Consider the following 22,403-nt stretch of genomic DNA (forward strand, 5'->3'; position numbering starts at 1 on the left):
TTAAAATGAAAATGAAATGAAAATGTAATACGATGATTTTATATAATAACTAAATTTTTATATTTAATCATATTTACAAATAAAACATTATGTATATGTATATTTGTGGTCTATTATAGTGCCACGGATTTCATGTACATCATCTTTACATAGTGAAATGCTCTGATATATTTTTAGACTAAGTTCATTCGCTGCTCAGCAGAGAAGAGAGAAATTGTCTTGTATAATAGAACAGTGAACTGATTTAGAGAGCCACTTGTCACTTGTGTCAAAAGGAAAGTTCCAGTAGACTGAAATGTATGTGCTGTGCTCAGCAAGACTGTGGAGGCTAACAGGTGTAACACAGAGCATTTTGTACACAAAATGTAAAATTTCATGAGGAAATTAAGTAATATGTGGATGTATCTCATCCACAAAATGATAACGTGTCATTTGTTCATCAACTGAATTAGATGTTGGTAATTAAGCATACAAAATAAATTATTCCCTTAAATGTTTTGTGAATATATGAAAGTTCAATCTGATCATTTCTCTGTATGAAATGCAAACATATCTTTGTTATTTTAGGGACATACTGCTTCAATATGTTACTAGGTTTTGTCAATAGAATACCGAACTCATCTGGCACATGACCACCTTGTATGTTGAGTTCATGTTCAACACCAGTAATGGCAAAATATGAAGAAAATTGAGCATCAATGCTTATGTTTCAATAGACCGTTTGTGAAATCACAAGTGAAATAAACAGAAAGGTCAATGTTTTTGTTTGTTTTATTGCTCAGCAGTAAAAAGTACAGTGTATACTATAGTACAAAAAATACATAATGTTGAACACTGGGCCACCGTGCCGTTGAACATTTAGTGAAATATCCTCTTTTGAGCGTGCAAAACAACAAGCTCAGCTGTGAGCGTCTAACACAGAAAATACCAGTGTTTTGAATTTGACTTTTCAGCATCACCTCCTGCATCAGTAATCAAGAACATCTCACAATGCAGAATATTTTAGCAACGATAGAGGCAGGCGGTATTTATTTATTTCCGAGTAAAACTGCAACAATGCAAAGTAAAACCAATGATAGAAGGTTGAATATTTCAACAAAATACACATTTTTATTAAACCGCCCCTGCATGTGCTCACAGTAAATATTAAGCATACAGCTCAGTATTTTCATTGGTCATTCAACATTTACACCTCAGGGAGCACAGTTGCATTGATGGACAAATACTTCACCTATGGAGGGAGACACTGAGCAGGGTTCGTCAAATAGTTTCCTACAGACAACAAAGAGACAGACGTACACCATACAGACAGACACACACACACACATCGAGAAGAAACATGTGTAACTGAGCTGAAGGGGACACAACGTTGTGTTTGACATAACCTATAAGGTGATATTTGCTTAAGGGGGCACATATAGCATATCTCAACTCATCTTGCACACACACACACACACACACACACACACACACACACACACACACACACACACACACACACTCTTGCACGCATTGTGCAGTCACCTTTGGAACGCACACGTACGTACACACACACACACACACACACACAGGCAAACTGTATGCTTACATGCACGAAAAGGCCACTTACGCACACATTCCGATATATGAAGGGCCAACAACAGCTCAACGTAAGGATTTAAGACATCTATGTGGTCCCTCTTAAGAGAAGCTGGTGACACAAGAGGGGAAAGTCATTTAGAAGTATTTCAATTTTAACGACCAAATCGTCCAAATATTCTGTTCAATAGACCTATCGTCAAAACCATTAACCTTTTCCTTTCCACTGAATTCAGGTCTCTCTCATTTCACCTGTTACCTCCTTTTCCCCCAAGTACATAGGTGCTAAATTCAAGTTCAACAGGCTAAGTATTTTGGGATTGATTCTTAAAAGAAAAACAACATATGCGTAAAAAGGATGACTTTAATGCTTTTATAGTTTTTTCCTCTAAAGCGGATTTGAAGTGGCAACACCCACAGTGCACTCACCATCAAGCCACTGAATGAAACAAAACCACATATACTCTGTACTTTATAAAGACATAAAAACCTTTATCACAATTAAGCCTTTGTAGAAAATGTACATCAGAAAAATACGCAGGTGCATCCTCATAGTAAATAGTGTCTGTTTACATCACTCTTCTTTAATTCAGCTCTTTGTGTTTGTAATATACAGTATATAAAGTCAAGTCTCTGAATATTTACCACATATATAAAATAGACAACAACAGCAGGGCGAGTCAAAGTGGGGGGGAAACCGAAACGGGAGAGACTTTTATTTTGAAAGTCCCAGTCTCTAGATGGCAGAAGATTTGTCTCTGTTGATGAAGAGGGTCTCCTGGCAGAAAGGGTTAACCAGGACCACGCTGCTGCCAGTGTAGTCGCCATTAGGGGGTAGACAGGTATCCTGATCCTGCGAGCACACCCAACCGCGCACACACACACACGCACAAGGAGAGAGAGAGAATGAGGGAGAGATTTAATGCAGGTGCATAACTGTCAAAACAACAAACAACCATGATTCATGATTCACACACCAGGGCGCACAAAAAAAGCACGCACAAACACGTGCACACACACACACGCGCACACACACACGCACACACACACGCACACACACACACACACACACACACACACTGCAGTCTAGTTTCTGTAAGAGCTATGTAACTCTACAGGCAGTAAGCACAGTAAATTTGAAGGAGAATAGGCACAAAATATGCATTCGCGTCACGATGGGGCTTTGTTCATCACGTTGAACAAAGACATTTACGAAGAACGACGAGGTAAAGGGAGGCGGGGGGGGAGTCGTGAGACGCTCACGAGAGGGAGAAAGGGAGGGATGGCTCAGAAGAAAGAAGGGGCACAGAGAGGGGTGTGGATGAAGTAAAACCGGTTGTTGGTGGTGATTCAGCAGTAAGACAGTGCTGGAGGAGGGAGGTGTGACTGAGAAAAAAAAGAAACCATTTTCTCAACAGTACCCAGCCTAATCAGAATCTATTCTACAGAGGTTTAGGATCATAGCGTTGTTAAGGTTTCTCCCAGAGCACTGTCATTTACACCAGGGAGGCTACGGGGCTAGGAGGGTGCTGCTGCTACAGAGAGAGAGGCAAAGCAGGGAAAACAACACCTGGGCGTCACCAGGAGCATCCTAAACACCATCCAACCTCAGCTTCGCCCTCCCGTTGCCCCTACAGGCGATGTAGGAATGGGATTTGAGCAATGGAGACATGGCGCCATGATCAGTGAAATGGTCGACGTGGAAACCAACAAGTAAAAGAGGAAAAGAACAAAACAACATGATGAGAGAGAAGAGGACTGACAATGCAGCTTTTATTTGACTACATGCCGTTGTTATGCTCTAGTATTTGCAGCAGGTGGCGCTGTAGGTCTTCAAAAAATACTTCATCACACTGAGCAGATAATATTGTACTGTACACTGAACTTGCCTCAATTTGTTTTATTCATAAAACGGTGGTAAATTACATTGGATTAAAGGATTTCACGCCAATTGTTGCGTTTTATTCATACCCACATCCACATCTCCTGAATTCTAATCCAAGATAAAAAACTGAAAGACAAAAAGCGGTTCTGTTCGTCGGGATTCAATACATCTCAGCAGGTTTGGGGCTTTGCTGACAGGGGAACCTCGACGCAAATCCTCTCGTTGATTGTGTAGACTTTCCAAAATATGGAGAAATAACAGGTACATTTGCAATGAAATACATCGACATCAAGCCTGCAGCAATTTTATCATGAGTAGGATGGAGGAGGCACATTCATAGTCCGCATAGAGCCCCTTAAATGCTCCTGGCTGTACACTTAACAGAATCAATGTGTCATTATTTGTACCTCGCTCTCCAGAGTGTGTATCTCTCTGGGCAGCTCCACGGCGTGCCTGCTGAAGTAGTCCATGGTGATGGCGTTGTTCCAGTAGCTGAGGTTGTTCTCCTGACTCGCCGACTTCTTCTTCCTCCTCAAACAGCACACGGTCAACAGCACAGCTAGAACCGACAGAGGCAGGAGACGGTGAGAGGCAGGAGACAGTTAGAGGCAGGAGACGGTGAGAGGCAGGAGACAGTTAGAGGCAGGAGACAGTGAGAGGCAGGAGACAGTGAGAGGCAGGAGACAGTGAGAGGCAGGAGACGGTGAGAGGCAGGAGAGGGTGAGAGCCAACGCTTAAAACCCCTAAACACTTAAGTCCCAGCAGTAGTGGTACCATTTTGTCTATCATTTTGTCTATAATTCAAAATACAAGTGATTCATTTAAATAGGAAAAAAAGTGGACTTCCAGATTCCCTGAAATATAGACTGCTCTCTAGCTGTCACTATGTGATCCCTAATATTCTGTCCAAACGTAAACATTAATTAAGCCATTACGAAACATACAATTTTGCATTCTGGTTGCAATTTCATCACAAAACGTCTGGAAGACAATGATGTATATGCTGATGATGTATGACGGAGGGACAACCACATGACAGGAACATTAATTGATGCTAAATCGTGTTTTTTTGACTCATTAGTTTGATATTTTGCATGCAGCTCTGACTAATTACTTACAACATGTGGACACGGGGACGCTGATCGCCAGCACGATCCACACAATGTCCATCCTTTTCAAGCAGATGGTCGTTCGGGACAGCGGGGAGTCGACAGTGGGGTCCGAGGAGTTGGCAGGTATCCAGGGGTCCTGGGTGGTCGCGGGCACCAGCCTGTTCAGGAAGTTCCCGCTATCCGTAGAAGGAGGATACGAGGGGGATGAGCTATTCCCCTGAGAAGGCATTTCCTCACCTGAGTTGCCGTTATAACGCAGCCCTCCAGACGCCGTAACATTCCCCGACTCGTGTCCCATAGGGACATTGTCTGTGGCGTTACCTTGAGGCGAAAGTGGCGGGGGAGAGGCATCCAGGCCACGTCCTCCCTCGGCAGTGGTGTTGCTTGTTGCCATGTGGTTGTTGGGTATGATGGTGGGATTGTGGCTGGGCTCTGGGACCAGAGGTGGGGTGGAAGGAGAGGTGGGCACGGTAAGACTTTCCGCCGGGCTCTCAACGGGACTGACCACCCCTCCCTCTGGCACTACTACCAGCTCTGTTGTCGGAGGCTCGTTGATGTTTTGGTGCACCTCCCTTAGGGTGATTGTGTGGGGTGCAGCCAACTCTGGGCTGCCCTGAGCATGCTCCCTGAGTTTCAGGTCAACAACCACAGAGGGAGAGGTCAGGGAGGAAGGTGGCCTTTGTGCAACGTAATGCTGGCTGGGGTTGGTGCCTTCCTCCATGCTTGACCTCTGAGGCTCTATGTGGTGGGCATGGGCCAGAGGGGCCCCAAGTTCAGGCCGTAGAGTTACTCCTCCTCTGCCTGATCCAGAGCTGGAAAAGGGGTTTGGAGCCCTCCTGTCAGCAGATCCCAACTCTATATCTGGGACATCTGTGCTAGGAGATTTAGGACTTCTGCTGGCCTGGTTAGTGTTGACAGCAACTGGGTTATGAGTGTGAGTTAGCCTAAGCAATTTGTGCACGTGGCGCTGGTTCACAGCATCAGAGCTTGGATGTCCAGACTTGGTGCTCGCGGTGCTCACAGTGTTGGTGTCACGAGCCAAGGCCAAGGGGTGAAGTGTCACAGTCGGGAGGATGATGCCTGTGGGTTGAGTGCCTCCTTTGGGTGGCCATTCCCCACTACTGGATCCATCCTGCTGAGGCCAGTCCAAGTGGAGAGGATTGGGAGCAGAAAGTGGGCTGCTGTGGGTGGTTTCCATGGAGACCTGGGATGTCTGGGTAGGGTACAGCTCCTGTGCTGATGACACCAGTCCTACTGGTAGTGCTAGGAATACTAGAACACCTAAAGACAACAAGAAAGGAGGCTGATCAGAAAAGTTTAAAAAAATGGTTTCTTCCTTTGGTTCATGTCCAACCTGGCAACCAAGTTTCATTGAAATCAGGCGATAACTCTTTGAGATCCTGTTTACAGTGCATAACACAACCACATACATAACCTCCCTGGCTGAGGTGATTGTTAGAGCAGTTCCTACTAAGCCTGTGCAAATATGTATAGTGTGTGTGTGTTAATCAATTGTCCTAAACCTCTTCCTTCCTTAGCAGTGCTCTGCTCAGGTGCACAGCAGACTCGTAGCTTTGTCTTGCATTCTTTATCTTTATCAGCCTTTAATCTACTGCACCTCAGTGTTTGTCACTCACATACTTTAACTAGAGTGCTTTATTAAACACATTATGCAGGACTGGAGCTCCACTGTGTTTACCCGTGCATGTAAGGTGGCAGATGGGATTGCGAGGACGCCTTTAGAGTTGAAAATAGACTGCGACGCTGGTATTACGACGCAGGAAGGCTGCTCACTCTGCACCGAGGACATAGAATAACAAGCAATTATTTGATTAGAATCTCCTGATAACAACACAAAATATGCTCGCAAGTCATTTAGGGCAATATTTAGACCTAAAAATCTTGTCTCCCTTTAAACGAGCCCAGAGATTACCTCGTGCGTGGAATGTTTTGATATCGAGATCAATTAGTTTAAAGATCATATCGGCATACTGTAAAATTGTGAAACAAGTAAATCAGTCGTTAGTCGGCATTTTGTCAAATGGATGATATCACTGAGAACATTTGATTGACTTTTCTCCTTCCACCTGCTTTACAATAGTCAAGTCAAGTTTATTTGTATAGCCCAATATCAAGTCCAGTCCAATGTCTCAAAGGGTTTTAAAGAGACAACAAGGGCTCCAGACCAAAGCACTCCAAGAAATCCAGCAACAAACTCCCTGACAAAACCTTAACATACAGCGAGAACGATGTAGCCGATAAGAAAACATGAAGTCAGAGAGAGGAGAAAGGCCAGGGGGAACTCTGGAAACACACAGGTATACGTTTACATGCACTTTATGTCATGTACACACCTTAACAACCACCTCATGTATAGAGAAAATGGAATCCTATTGCGGCTTAATTGCATTTGTGCCCTGATCGCAGTAAGGACAAGTACTCAGAGTGCTCGGCCTCCAACCTGAGAACATGTGCCAGGACTGACAATAGAAGGAGCGACTCCCCTTGTGGTAAAATGGTTGAATGGTTTGGGCTCAAACGTTTTTCCCAAATGGGGTTTCATCAGTCGGAGGGTGCAGTGAGGATTTTATTTCCAATTGTTTGCGATCGACCCTGTGGACAGATTCTTGCACTCGCAGAATCAAATACTTCACACACACACACACACACACACACACACACACACACACACACACACACACACACACACACACACACACACACACTAAAACTATCTCAGACAGCCTGACATGTTCACTTTGTCTAACTTAGTCCCATCAGGCGGTTATGTAGTGACAAGCTATTAGCAGCTGCCTGTGGAGAATATTGGTCCTATTATGTGATCACAGACAGAAAGAAATCCAAAGAGGGACTAATGTACAGGAGCTTATTCATTTCTCTTTGGCTCCCTCCTCCCCTTCACTTATTGACACTGTTAAACACGGATAGTGTGACACATTAATGGAGCTCCCACCACGCAGTTCAGGGCACCACAGGCAAATAGCGTAAGAATTTACCCAAAGCCAACATCAACCCAGGCTCCAGTCTGTTCTTATGCTGCAGTGTTTATTTTGGATACATGCCTGCTGGATGCTGGCAGAATAAAAAAGGACACTAATATTAAAAGTAGCTGATGGAAAATGATAAATATATGAAAGTGGAGGGAGATCATTTTGTATTTCAATATTCAGGAAAATCCCAGTATCGGTGAAGGCGAAGCATCGATTCTAAATCAGCACATGTGATGTAAATGATGTGGCCAACGTTTAACCGTAATATTCCCTCTGTAACTATGGAAACCGAGTTTCCATTACCAGGAGGGGCAGGAGAGGAGATTTGAGATGAGGTGAGAAAAAGAAATCTGTTGTTTATATGGAATGGAAAAAGAGTGAAACAGAACAAAAACCTGAAAATAAAACTGAGAATTGAAGAGGAGAAGGTAAGAGAGCAACGACAAGATGGGACACGACCCCAGTCAACATCCAATATCTCACATTTCTTATTAAAAAAACTCTCTTCTGCCTATGACGTTACTTTTTCCTTTTTGTTGGTGGAATGTAGAAAACACAGCACAGCAGAATCCCAAAGCAGCAGCTCTTTAGGATGGGCCACAGCGTCGTTAATCATATGGCCTATACTCAATCACAGGAACTACCAGGATAGCAGGAGAGTCTGGGTCCTGCCTTCCATTATCCAAGTCTGTCGGCTAATCCATGGAGGCAACTCTGGACCCAGAGCTAAGGAGATAACAAACATGGCTTACAATGATTTATAACTGCTCCTCTTTCCTTAGATGATGGGCGATGGACCTCACCGGCTAACCTATACTGGCAACTGTTCGTCCTGGTATTGTTGCTTTGAATGTAGGAAAACTGTTCCACGTCTTAGTTGAAACTTGTGAGCAGGGCAGTGTAACTTTGTATAAAGAGAAGAATTCCCTCTGCTCACCTGTCTATCAAGGCTTACCGTCACTTTCAACTCAGCGCAAGGCTTAAAAGGTGCGAATATGTTTACTCTGCTGTGATCTGACATCATTCGCAGCTTCAGTCAGTATCCAAACTCCATTGTCGCAACCTGGCAACGCGGCGTTCTGCTACCGAAGAATAAATCAACACTCCCAAGTCCCTGTACAGCCAGATACGGGTAGACTGAACACGCAGACACACACACAAACAGGAACATGTTCATCTGAATCGTCAGAGTGAAAGTATTTCATTATGAAGGGGTTATAATGTCAAAGCCATAATTATGTATTTTGTGTGGGTGCAGGGAGTCCATGTACTGTTCTGTATGCCAGTGTGTATTTATATATGCATTGTACTGCACAGTGAGGCAGAGGGGTGTAATTTGTCACCGCGGTTTGTACGCCTTGGCTGATTGAGGCGGGCGAGCGAGCGGGGACAGAATTAACAGGAGAAACGATTGAAAAGACCTGAGAGGTGAACTGAGCTTTATGAACATCTATTATTAAGTGAGTTGAAGGACCGAGAGAACGAGGGAAAACATAATAGAAGAGGGGGGGGAAAAGGGCGAGTAAAGTGTGTGCAAAAAGGAGGACGGGGAGGTGAGAGTGTGTCATCATCAGCAACCAGACACAGACAATGATGAGACACGGGCAAAAGGAAAGGAGTCCAACGAATATCGCTCGATGAAAGATTTTTACGCGACTGCAATTTTGCAAAGTGTAACAATTTTCATGAAAACTTGGTCCCAACTAGGTAACACACGTTGTCAGAATAGTTAAAAGTATATAGTATTGCAGTATAATCCAAGTTTTAACACGCATGTAAATATATTGGCTGTCGATCAACCTTTACATTCAAGAGAGAAAACGGTGACATTGAATGGAAAGCATTTATCCTTATCTTTCTATTATCTAGTTTATAATAAAGGAATGTGTGTGTGTGTGTGTGTGTGTGTGTGTGTGTGTGTGTGTGTGTGTGTGGGGGGGGGTTATCTCTCTGTCCAACCTGTTGCCGTCCCTCACTATCTCTCTCGCCCAGCCCATCATCTCAGAATAGCACATGCTAATAATATGCAAATATCTGGGAGACAAATGAGGTCCAGGTGGAATGACTACATGATTACACCTTGATGTAAGTGACGAATGCAAGCTTACCTATTTTCCATTAAACTTACTGCAGGATTTATTGAAGGACGGGCAATTTATGCTTGCAAACCTGCGGAATTAGGGCTTCTTCCAAATGCATAAGCAGCCGGTGACATTCGGGCAACTCCTCCATTGATGCCATCGGGGGACATCAATAAATCATGTTGCAAAGCAGCATCCAGCCGCACTGATCCAATGACGGCTTTGTCCCGCCAATCATTCACCATTACTCTCAATGTCAGGGGACAAGGGCCAGAGCCACCCGCCACTCAATCTAAAGTTACGCCGGCCCGAGATGTAACATAACATTTACTCCCGCTGATGAAATTCTGCTTCGAACACCGTTATTGCCAGGGAGCCACTCATAAGCTACAGACCCAATCCCAGAGAAATAACAGTGTTCAGCAGCACCGCATCATGAATCCACCAGCAGAATCAATCACGCGGGGGAATCCACTTAGGGGAGCGTTATGCAGGGCTATCGGTGGTTATGCACTTGTCTGACTGCATGATCAATCCTTGGGGAGTGGGTCCTCGCTGTGTGTGGAGGAGTGGGAGATTCATCTTTTCTTCAGAGGTCACTTCATGCTATGTAGAATAGGGAAGGACGCCGTGGATACACTGCAACAATCTGCCCGTAAAGTCAGTCAGCACAGGGTGATGCTCGCCGGTTGTGCTGCGTCATCAGCGAGCAGTTGGCAAGTTAGACTACAAACCGGAGGCTCTGAAGAAGCCAGAAATAGGAGCTTCAGAATCATCCGTCAGGGAAGAGGGCCAAAACATGGCTACACCACCGGCAGGGAATGGAGCTCCATCATCCTGCGCTCATTCACAGATAGACCCCCACCATGACATCATCATCATACAGCGATGATGAGGCCATTATATCTTTAGTATATCTTTTTTTTTCCTCATTTTCCACTGATTTTCTCTTTTGAATAAACATCATATATCAATGTCAACAACCGCGTCAGAGTGCCCTTGAGCAAGACAGTGAATCCCTGCTGCGTGTTCTCTCAGTGTCAGCTCCCCCGGATAAAGATGTTAAGTACATGCTCCAATGTAAACGTAAAAGAAGTAAAGGGAATTATGTTCACCTCATTAGCTGTTAGGATAAGCATGCGTGACTCCATTTTGGAACCCTCGGGGGCATTGAACCAGCCCATAATTAAAGACGTCCTCCTCACCGCCCCTGTTCCCCACAGATGCATGCAGGCTTGCTTATGTTAATCACAAACCCCTCCAGGGTATGCTGGGAAGCGGACACAACGCCATGGGATTCCCCACAGATCCACCAGGGTAAATGGAGACGATTTATCAGCGGACTACATCAGAATATCAATGAGGATAACACAATATACCAGCAGACTCACCGCAGCTCGGCCCCACGATGCTAAATGAACCTCACATTTGAGGATAAAGTCAGACGGACCTAAAAATTGAAGCAATCAAAAGGCTTGAATGGAGTTTGGTTGAAGGTGGTCCTACCCTTTAATTTCAAGCTTTGAAGCCCCGTCGGAGCGGCGACAGCAACAGATGAGATCCATCAGCTTCAGGCGGACAAAAGCCGTTATCAGCGGGCCGAATGGAGAGCCTGTCTGAATAACTGCGGCCGAGATTGGATTATCACGCCTGGACAGAGTGCAAGCTGCCCACAGTGAGCGATCCCCTGTTTCTATGACGGCTACTTCTACAGCAATTACTACTACTAGGCAAACACGAATACTACAACTACACCTACATCAATGTTCCCCCTATTCTTATCTGTATGTCTGCAAACACCAATACTACAACAAGGGAGCACAACCATAACACCCAAAACATGCATTCGTGAAGTATATAAGTTTATAAACTGTGCCGCCCTCTACTGCCATCTAGTGGTACTCGGTCGGGCAGTCTGAATGGTTGTATTGGGCCAAGAAATAGTATTGATCCAGATCTGCCTGAAAGATCTACTATGCTGTTCCTTGGCCTGCTTCATACACACATACAAACACACAGGCACATAAACACACAGGCCCTAGAAATTCAACGGAATTAAGGTGAAAATTGGAATTTAGAGCACTTGGTTGCTCTGGTCGTAGTGTTGTTATTTGTGAAGTGAGGGATTTGTTTGAGGAATATCACCATATAGTTGTCAGTTCAGGCATGACTCTAACCCGGCCTCACCTCCGGTCCAATCAAGGTTAAGGCAATTATTCATTACATCATTCTGTATCATTAGGTTACGGACGCCTATTTAGCCTGGAGTGCCCTCTAATTTGTTTTGCTTTGGACAACATGAGATTAGAAAAAAAACATGCTGATACGAAATAAGTTCAGCATTCAGCAATAAATCTGGATGAGTCAGGCGTTCATCTAACTGAAAGCAATCGCTCTTCCTTCCTTCCTTCCACAGAGAGCACTCATCTGTCACCAATGCAGCCACGCTTAGACGAACATCCCAACATTCTTCATTCAAAGTGCTTACATGACTCATTTCACAAAGCCCGAGACAAAGCATGCAGACATTCAGACTCAAGGAAAGACAAATGTGCGTCCCATAGGCGTATAAATAGCGTTGCCTCATCTCAGCGACGTAAACACACAGATTCCGCTGGTTTGCTACTAGGCGTGTTCTTCAGCCACTCTGGGTAAAGTGTGTGTCCCATGAGAGGGTGACAGACAGATAGGGTACATCCTGTGAACCACTGGGAGCTGCTTGAAGAAGCACTGGATGGGCGTAGTGGCGGAGGGAGGAGGTTGCCACAGATGTGAGCCGGGAGATAAGAGCCGAGGCTATCGCAATGGGATAATGGCTTCCTGTTTGAATGCTGCGTAAAGTGTTTGTCAGGTTACAGAGGCTTTGAACGCAGACGTGTTTATCTGGGAAATCAGGCGGGGACGGAGCTGGAGCGAAAGCAAAAACAAGAACAAGAAAGGCTTTGTGTTGTTTACAGAGATAATGATTTAGTCACAGCCTAACCGAGTTCCACTGCCTGCGAGACGCAACGGGGGCCAAATCGGACAGGAAGGGGAAATGTTAAACAGGAAGTTGTGTGGAATCTAGAGAGGGGGGTGCGAATTGCAGAGCAACAGTTACACAACTGCAATTAAGTGATAGCCACCGCAAACATTATCCTACCGCACAGAATTTCAACGTTTTTACCAGCGTTGGTGGCATTAGACCACACTCTGTTGTGTGTACATGCTGAAATTATACTTCAGAATATGATGTCACAGTTATAAGAATTAGAATTGCTTTATTAAACGACGTGTACATGTAATCACACTTAAATCTATTACCTGCCAGTCTACGCTTGGTCCATACAGGGACTTGGACCGGTGACACTCTGGTTCCCAAGCTACTGCCGCCCCGATAATTTTTGTTGTGTCGGAAAAGCTATGCATTGGCCAGGAATCAAACCCGGGTCAACTGCTTGGAAGGCAGCTATGCTTACCACTATACCACCAATGCCAGGCTTATTGTTGATTCATTGGAGATATATCACAGATCTATGGTTTCATGTGTGTAATGTCATCTCCACACACACATACAAGGACTTGGAGGACTGGACAGTGGCTGAAAATACAATACTGACAGTGGCCAAAGGAATCAGGAGCAACTTCCTGCCCTGTCGCGGCGCAGAAGCATCCATCTTAGTTCTCCTCTATCTGCAGCATCGCCTCTCTCGCCTGCAGCCTAAGTATGTTAAAGCACATCTGTCTGCTGCAGTTGTTCTGGTCCATAGAGAGAGAGAAATGAGAAATGTCTCTGTGCTTGGTAGAGACAGAGATCTCAGGTGGGCGTCTGGGCTCTGCAAGACTGCAGCAATGCAACCTTGAAGGAACGTTAATGTGCCTGAGGAAACTTCAGCCGGCCTCAGCTGGATCTCTGACTAAGTGGACGCGGATTTATCAGCACATGAAATATGGTCTTTGTCCTCGTATGAACCATTCTACGAGGCTACTCTACAGCTTCAACTCAGCCCACCTCAGGGCCGATTGACTGTTTCGAGGACAACAATGGACCAAACTGTTTGTATGTATGGCGTCAACAATCAGTGTGAGCAGCCCACATCACAGCTTGATTGTTAGGTTAAGTGTGTTGGTATGGAGTCGTGCGAGTTAACACGATGACTAACCCTGATTATCACACTTCACTCATAAGCAATCAAGGCAGATTTAATCACTCCTGAGGGTCTGAGGTGGATTTGTCAGGGACGGCCTTTAGCTCTGCTGCCAGACCCTGGGATGCATACTGCCTGTTTCCCTAACTGCCTGGAAGCCCGGAGGGTCCCCGTCTGACCTCCCATGTTCCATATTCATGTGACATTCCGCTCTGGTAGCCTGTCAGAGCTTTGTACCTCCACTCCCCCCGAAGCCTTCACGCTATCTACTGAATATAAAGAAGGCCGCACTCTGTTGTACAGATTTGAGGAGAGAAAACAAGAATTTAGCACACCTGATGTCTATAAACTGAGATTCCTTATTCGGGGGGTTTCTTGAAGGCATCGCACAGGGTCAACAGCAAAACACTGAATAGTTTTTCACTAACAAACAGATCAAGGCAATGTGACTAACTTCCATCCACACATTACCCAACGCTTCTCTGTGTTCAGGTCAATACACTCTGACTATAAATGATGACAACTGACCCTAAAATGTGAAAGTACCACATTTTGGGGCTTCTAAAAAGAGGGATTAGCACATAGAGTTCTGCCAAAACTTGATTGAAAACCTCACTACAATGATAATAATAATAATGATGATGATGATGATGCCTTCTCTCTGGTCTGAATACCCAGCATGCCCTCCCCTCCCCTCCCCCTCGACCTTCCACCCCACGGGTTCACTCACTCAGCAGCTGGCAGCGCAGGACCTGCAGGCGTGTCTTCATGGTATCATGTAATCCGGCTCCTCCTCCACAGTGCTCATGGTTCTCTGGTGGGAGAGAGAGAGCAAACCAGAGCGACAGGTAAGACGACACCCCTCAAGCCTGCTCAGGTATCAAAATCACATTGGAGTCACGGTGATACACCGTGATTACGTCTGGGGCAACGCTTAAAGGGAGCAGGGGGTTGCTGTTATAGTTGCTGTCAAGATTATGTGAAAATTTAATCCATATTATGACTTTGATACAACAGTTACACTTTACTGTGCATAATACCAATTGGGCCTCAATACAATTTTCTAATAAAAAAGACCCAGAACTGCCCGCCGTGCTCATGGCCTCAGCTGCTATCGGCCTTAAATCAGCGTCAGCATCCTGCTGGCTGAGCCGGCCAGTAAAACCAATTATGAAGCATTAAACATTGACCAGTAAACCCTTGCTTCTGAAATAGCCGCCGCTCCTGTGTCCCAAGGGTGCTTTTTAGGAGTATGACTCACTGATGCTGAATGAAAGGACACACACACACACACACACACACACACACACACACATGCATCTCCTTTCACCCACAGGAGAGGAGAAAGTGTAGTGTGTGTCTACTTGTGTACCTGCCTTTGTTGTCGTGCCCTCGAGTAACACACACACCACAAACTCACACACACAACACAATTCAGGTACTCACACACTTACACAACACACACACACACACTCCTAAGCACCCCTCACTCTACCTGTCTGAATAATCTGTTGTGAGAGTGACACGTGAAATTGTATTTGCCGCCCCCCTCAAGATGTGTGTGTGTGTGTGTGTGTGTGTGTGTGTGTGTGGGGGGGGGGGACCTTCGTTTCTGCCGGAGAAAGAGTGAGATGAGAGGGAGAGGCAACAAAAGCACAGGGCACTGATCTTTTTACAGGGTGCCATTCCTCATAAATGTGGGAGAGGAGTCACCCTGTTTGTGTTGCCATTACTGCGTTAACCTCTCGGCACTCTTAGGCTCTTCTTGCGTACATCTGGCTGGTTCCTGTCAAATATGGCAACCCCGCAAACAAACCGGGGCGACTGAAATCGAAAGACACAGCGACGCCATTAAAGGATGGCGAGGAGCTGCATAATAAAAATGTGTTTATAAGACGTGACCGCAGAAGAGACAGGGAAGCTAAGCAGCATTATACCCGATTTCAATAAGTAAGGACAAGCGCATGAACAGATGGAAGGAGATGCAATGTATATTTGGAAGGATTATCACAGTTCCTTGGGTCCTTCTGTTTTGAAAATCCAAATATTTATGTCTGTTTTCTTGGCCCAAAGGTATTGACCCTTATGATGCCAAAGCAGGAAGCAGGCGTACAGAGGTAAAGTGAGACTTTGCCAGGTTCAGAACAACACAAAATCATCTACTGCTGTCCCAAACTCCTCCTCTTTACCGGCTGGTAGCAACCCCCAGAATGCTGCAGTGACAGCAACTCTGCACGATTACAGCTCTGCTCCCTCCCCACTCTTTAATTTCCCTCACCGCCATGTTCCAGGCCTAATAAGCTCTGTGGCAAGGGGGGGTGGGGGGGCAAAGGGAGCGCCTGAGCCTCTCCATGGCGATTACACCCCATCAACACTGCCACAGCACCCATGCAGACTCACTAGACAGGCTCTCTAATTCACAGGGCATTAGGGGTGCAAGCTGGGGGAGGTGGAGGGTGTGTGTGTGGGAGGGGGGGAGATAGTGACAGACAGTATTTAATTCATTGTGTTATCGCAGAGGAGTGCAAGGTTTGTAGAGAAAGGTGGAGTTGCTGCACCGACAAAGGACGGCTTGCTGGTGAACCGAATCATAGCTCAGCTGTGCATGTAAAAGATAATGCAAGATCGCAGCCTGAGTGACAGGATTGGAGCGCAGGGAGAGCATCTGACCGACAAAATGAAAGGAAGAAAATAGAAGAAAATACCGATGAAAAACTGTTTCTCTGCTCGTTTTTACAGCGTCAGCTCAGCATCCCAGGTTTTTACTAGAGAGCAAAGAAACTTCCATGGCAACTGACCTACACGCGGAAGGCTGCAATCGCTATGGCAACCCTAATAGTGCATTGTATTCAAATTCATTAACAAGGACATTTTTGGGCTCTGACTGGGATGGAAAAAAGAGAAAAGACGCACAAAAAAAAAGCAGAGCTGGAATAACCAAAATGCTCCCTCACCACACAGAGAGAGAGAGAAACCCAATAACAATCTGCTCTGCTGGTCTCTGAGGCTCGGTACCAGGCTTTGAATTTGCCCTCCTGCTGACAGGCCCGCGGTCCCTGAAGGTCCCAGACTGCAGCTCTGAATAGCGTGTCTGGAGGAGGCACGGACTGGAGGCCAAAGCCAAGGTCACCCGAGACGGCACAATGAAATAAGCCTGTCACTCCATCTCACTGCAGCCATCAGCCGCAGGGATAACAATACTTTTAATTTTGGACTTCCCTCTATTCTGCTGTTATGTATGTGGGGCTGTGGCAGCAGGTTGGCTGCTCGCCCACAGCGACTGCATACTGAGAGGTTTTCCATAATGAGAGAGAAGGAGAAGGAGAAAGAGGAGGAGGAGGGGGAGGGGGGAGAGGAGGGAGGTGTGGGAGTGGACGGTGATGGTGTGAACAGTAGTGTTGTGCTTTCACATTCGACTGATAAACTCGACGTCCAATCGCTATGCTGTTGCTTTCCTTCATCCAATTTTGACATCGCGCTCTCACGCCTTGGTCTTATCTGTCTGTCCCACACCGATGCAAAGTTTCAGCCAACTTGAAGACGAACGTACATAAAGCTTTGGCTCTGTTGTAAAACTCAGTGAGAAAAGCTGCAACACATTCTGCTAAATGTTTCATCTTATGCTAAACTTCCCCCCCATCTCCGCCCTCTCACATCGACCCAGGAGACATGCTGACACTGACAGCCTCCATTTTATCTTTGATGCTGTTTTGGCCCTTTGATGGGAATCGGCAGATAGAGTGGTGGCTTAAGATCTGGTCCTGCTGAGTCCATGTGTTTCCGGCGCTGCGTGTTTGCGAGGCCACGGCTCAGCTGGATCGTGCTTGTGACTACGGGTGACCTTGCAAAAGACCAACTGCTTGGCCCAAATAACAAGACGCAGGCTTATTGCGCTACAGGCAATCAGATTACTGATGACGAGGTATAATTCCATTACAAAACTCGGTGACTCAAGCATGGGGCGACTGCTGCTGACCTGTGGGGGCTTTGATAACTTCATTGCACAGCCTGGCTATACAAAAGAATTGAATGATTACAAGAATTGATTCTGTGCAACAACAGCTCTAGATAAAACCCCAGCAGCTTGAGCTCGGTATCAAGGAGGTGTTTCCAGGTGGCCTTCTCATCCTTCCATCCCCGACAGCGGCCATGTTGCTGAGTCACAGTGCCGAGCTGTAAGCGTGAGCGCTCTCTGCCGTGGCCCCGGATGGCAAACTGGGCAGGATGAGTTAGTGGTGCTGCGTCATGAAGGCTGGCGCGGGCTGTGTGGGTTATCAATCAGCACCATCTCTCCCCTCAAAGCCCTCCTGTGGCACAGCAACACACCAGCCATTAAAAGAACATTAGGTCTCTAGCACGCATCCGATCTGACCGTAGCAGAGGGAGGGAGCGCTGCTGCAGGCAGTCATTGGTTTACTTAAATTACATAACTGATGATGGGATTGCACCCAGAGCCCCCTAAGGGTCCTTAAAGGACCTTTGCTGTTTCTTTACATTTAACTTTTCTCTTCACACAGAAGGCATATGTAGCAGCGCTCTTCGCCTTTGCAGAAAATATGCATCATATCGCCTCTGTGCTCGTCGCTATGGCCGTCATCCTCGTGCGCGGCACCACAACTATGCTAGCAGATAACGACTACACAACAGAGCACTGTTTCAAGGATACATTAAAGTTTCAACTTGAAAGCAATCAGTGATTTCATTCTTTTCCCTGCCAGCCAAACAACAAGATCCTCTTAAACAGCGACGTGTAAACAGGGCAGGTGTTTATTTAAGGGCTAATCCTTTTATTATGCTAAATCTGATCGGGGAGAGAACACCTGAGGACTTATTGGAGCTGAACTTATTTCACCTGCTTTAGGCTCACATCCCTTGTGTGGTTCATCACGTCATGCTGCTCAAGGGCTGTCGACTCACATCTATGTTTCCACTTATTCTGGCCGCAGCTCCTTTGTTAGCATAATGCAGAGAGCGGTGCAGTGTAACATTAAAGATGATTGTTGTCAATAATCCTTATGTAGGAGAATCACACAGCGTGGGAGCCTATTATGTGTGTGAGTCACCAGGATTGTGGCTAATGGTGTAAATGTGGGTTGTTGTCGTTTTTAGCCGACTGTGACACCTTCCACGCTCATCATCACACATGTAAACACGCAGACTCACGGGCGCTCACACTCACATTCACATCTGCGGAGATGGAGGCTGTACTGCAGCCCTCGCAGGATGAATGAATCTCTTACTCATTCAGTGGAGAACTCCCACTCAGTAATAGCGCAGCGCCTGTGTGTTCAGGGGCAACTGGGTAGGGAATGGAACAGCATCACGGCCTCTTCATTACTCAATACACACACATATACACACACACACGCACAAAGAGCCTTGCCCAATGACTAAAGCAATTCATCACAGGAAGAGTGGCCAACGCTCTATCTATGCTTACAGTCGTGTGTGTGTGTGTGAATGCATGTAAGCGACATCTAGAGATAGATGGGAGTTTGATAGAATTGCCTGCCGACTGTACATCTGCCAGAGAATCGATTTCCGCCGTATGAGCTACCACCGCACTTTTTTCTCTCACTTATAGCAAAAGTCAGATTCGACTCAATTGTATCACGGCGGGGAGCCAGAAAAGGCAACAGGAGGACAAACAGTTTCACAGATTCAGCAGGGGTATGAATCAGTGTGTGTGTGTGTGTGTGTGTGTGTGTGTGTGTGTGTGTGTGTGTGTGTGTGTGTGTGTGTGTGTGGGGGGGGGGAGGGAGACAAGGTAACAGGGCCCCCTGGAGAGACCTGTGGAGACTTATCACCCTGGAAAGTGGACATCATGCCGGCTGAATGGCGATCGTTTGGAACGGATGAAGGACAAATACTCGTCAGCGGATCGATTTGATTCAGACCGGGCAGCCCTGCTGTTTGCAGGAAAAATAAAGACCCTCTCTGAAAGCATCTATTAGCAACGTACTTTGTTTTTCCGTGCCCCATTGTTGTTTACTTTGACAGAAACATTACACCAACATACTCTCAGTCATCATTAGACTAACAGAATGAATCCATTACGTAGCACCAAAGGTCAATGTTAAAAATCCAAATTGGTGCGTAATGAAAAGCCTTATTAAATGACGAAGAGGCGGCAGTCGTGAGGAAGAGAGTGGTGCTGAGTCTTCCCAGCTCTTATGCGTCCCACCCTCAGAGCATCATGGTGTCGGAGGGGGAGGAGTCTAAGCTGCACTCTCTTCCCACTGGAGTACCTCATGGGTCAGTGTTCGGGCCCCTTCTCTTCTCTTCTTGTGTTCTTGTCACAAAGTATCAGGGATATGTGCTGTTGTTAAATCCTGAGATGTTTTGTTTATATTTTCGGGCACTAAGCCAATTTGTATTTTTTTTATCTTCAAGTACTAAGGTATGGAGTTTATTCTTCTATGTTTTACATCTAATGTGGTTTTATTTTCAACAGTGAAAGCAAAACTCTTAGCCACAGACACTAGCGATACCCGCAAACAATCAGCACGAGCGTATCTCCCTCCTCTCCTCAGAGAGTTATTGAGCCAGGCACTAATGAAACCAACATTGAAATGCAGCTCCACGCTCCCAACACCGTCTGGCTCATAAATATCCCGCCTCTATATGTGTCTCTCCTTCGTTCTCTCGCTCTTTCTCGTTTCTGTCCTTACGTGACCCCTCGGCGGGATAGAGTGAGTGAATGAGTGACTGACGCCTCGTTAACGATGAAGAGTAACGTGAGACTCCAGTGTGTCGTCCCGTTACGCTTGTCACCACCAGTCACACAAAGACAAAAATTGCCTCGTCTCAAAATCAGCGAGAGACCTTAGGGTGACAGTTCAATTCGCAGCACCTCCTGAATACACAGCGGCACATTTAAGACAATCGTTCATTCTGAATGCGACACATGGTTAAACAAACACTCGCTGAAATGTTTCATTACATCCCAGCAAAGGTCACGGTTAAGCGCCACCGTTCACTTTGTGTATGAATCTGTCTTTTTCCGCTCGTGTGATTCTGCTCTAATGAACTGAAATGAATCTCTGCGTTAACAAATTGGATTCACCAGAAAGATAATGAAGGATCAGAAAGAAGATAGCAGGTTAAACATTGATTAATAAGTAAATATTTAATTTTGACTAGAAAGAGACTCTTCTAAAACCAAAAGGAACTTTCCTTGACCTCCTTTCCTTCTTCTTCTTCTTGGCCACCTGACAAGCTGTGGATGAACCCATTCAAGCTGACAGACAGGTTTTCATGGAACGTCTGGCTCTCCAGTCTGGGCACATTGATCGCTGGACCAGGGCCAATCAATGAGGCCACAGTAATAGATGACAAACACACACCTGGCAATTCAAGATCTAAATTCACACCTGGGACTATGGACTAAACTATTTGAACCTTTCAATCTTTTTCTGTCACAGTATAGACTTTTGCATCTGTTCAAGTTGCAGACATGTGGGACCGGTAAAGAACAATCCCCTGTCAATACCAGAGACAATCAATACTTGGAAATCAATACTGATTAAAGATTTTTTTTATTGTAATAGATAGCCCTCAGTTAAAAAAGGCATATCACACAAAAAAGCTTATAAATTACATTTTCTGAACATGTATTTGCAACTGATATGATTAAATACATCATTGCAAATAACATCCCATATTATTTCTTAAGAGTGTCCAAAGTATTTATTACTTATTTGTTCAGACCTGATTACTGTGTATTAACGTGCCTTTGAACTCCTACATTCACTACAGTGTGTTCTTCAGCCGCTGATCCTAGGCAACGCTGCTGATGAAAGCTTAACTGCTGCATGTGTCATGGCCGCCCATTTCCCTGAAGCAGCGCCTGTTGGTGGTTCTAAAACAGGACTCTGTGTCGTAAGAAAAGCCCCGGGCGCCTGTGTATACTCCTCTTTTATCTCTCATCTTACTTTGCTCTCCTTAAACTTGTTAATACTTTGATCCCAAATGTTGCTCGTGGGATCTTTCGCTTCTACTTCATCTTACTTTAAGGAGTTTAAAGCTGCCAAGATGACATGTGGGGGTGAAATATGAGGGACAACTCGAAGACTCTAAACCAAATTCAAAGTGCCAACATGAGAATTGTCAAATAAAAAGGTAAGATGTGTTTGTGTGAGTAAACTAAGCCAACTGCAAACCTTAGAGAGTTCCAGCCGACCGACTGCAGGTCAACAAAATCAACCTCTTGGTGTTTAGTTTGTGTAACATGTAAGTCCATTAAGGCCCAGCAGAGAGATGTTGACATAAGAAAAGCATTTACTTCCCCTCACGTATGCCTGTGGACCCACGATGACATCATTCAGTCCATCCAGTCCATCCATCCACAGTTGAAAACACTGCGTATTCTAAATCATCAGACTAAGCAAGGTCAATTTTCAATTAGATACAGAGTTCAAAATAATTATTAACTCACTTGGTTGCTATTAATTTTGGTTGCTAATAATTTTTTTCATGCTTTCTCTATCTTTCTTACTTACTTACTGACTAAAGAGGGCTTTGATGGACAGTCTGTCAGTGTGTATGGGGTCGTGTTTTACTGAGTGGTAGGTGTTAGCACTACATTAGATTTCCAGTAAAGCCGCTGA

General features: G+C 45.5%; 1 protein-coding gene and 1 non-coding gene across 4 annotated transcripts in view; both read right to left on the minus strand.

The window, feature by feature from the left end:
- Window positions 1-755: 755 nt before the first annotated feature.
- tmem108 (transmembrane protein 108) overlaps window positions 756-22,403 on the minus strand; it is a 35,277-nt gene continuing 13,629 nt past the window's right edge. Inside the window, exons 2-6 of one of the 3 annotated variants that reach the window (XR_012964339.1) lie at window positions 14,525-14,608; window positions 4,582-5,856; window positions 3,871-4,022; window positions 1,464-2,431; window positions 756-1,431 (exon numbers count right to left, since the gene is read on the minus strand). Coding sequence is in view for 2 of the 3 variants with exons in the window: in XM_076158262.1 (XP_076014377.1) it covers window positions 2,315-2,431; window positions 3,871-4,022; window positions 4,582-5,856; window positions 14,525-14,564 (1,584 nt within the window). In the remaining variant the exon portion in view is untranslated. Of the gene's footprint in view, window positions 2,432-3,148; window positions 3,210-3,870; window positions 4,023-4,581; window positions 5,857-14,524; window positions 14,609-22,403 lie in introns of all 3 variants that reach the window. The other 2 variants (XM_076158263.1, XM_076158262.1) reach the window with 2 other exon arrangements.
- Window positions 13,071-13,142, minus strand: trnag-ucc (transfer RNA glycine (anticodon UCC)). The gene has a single exon. It is a non-coding gene; the product is annotated as a tRNA-Gly (tRNA).

The sequence above is a fragment of the Genypterus blacodes genome, unplaced genomic scaffold (assembly GCF_046128005.1).
Source record: "Genypterus blacodes isolate CSIRO-AG114 ecotype Tasmania unplaced genomic scaffold, CSIRO-AGI_Gbla_v1 ptg000076l_1, whole genome shotgun sequence".
Taxonomy (NCBI): domain Eukaryota; kingdom Metazoa; phylum Chordata; class Actinopteri; order Ophidiiformes; family Ophidiidae; genus Genypterus; species Genypterus blacodes.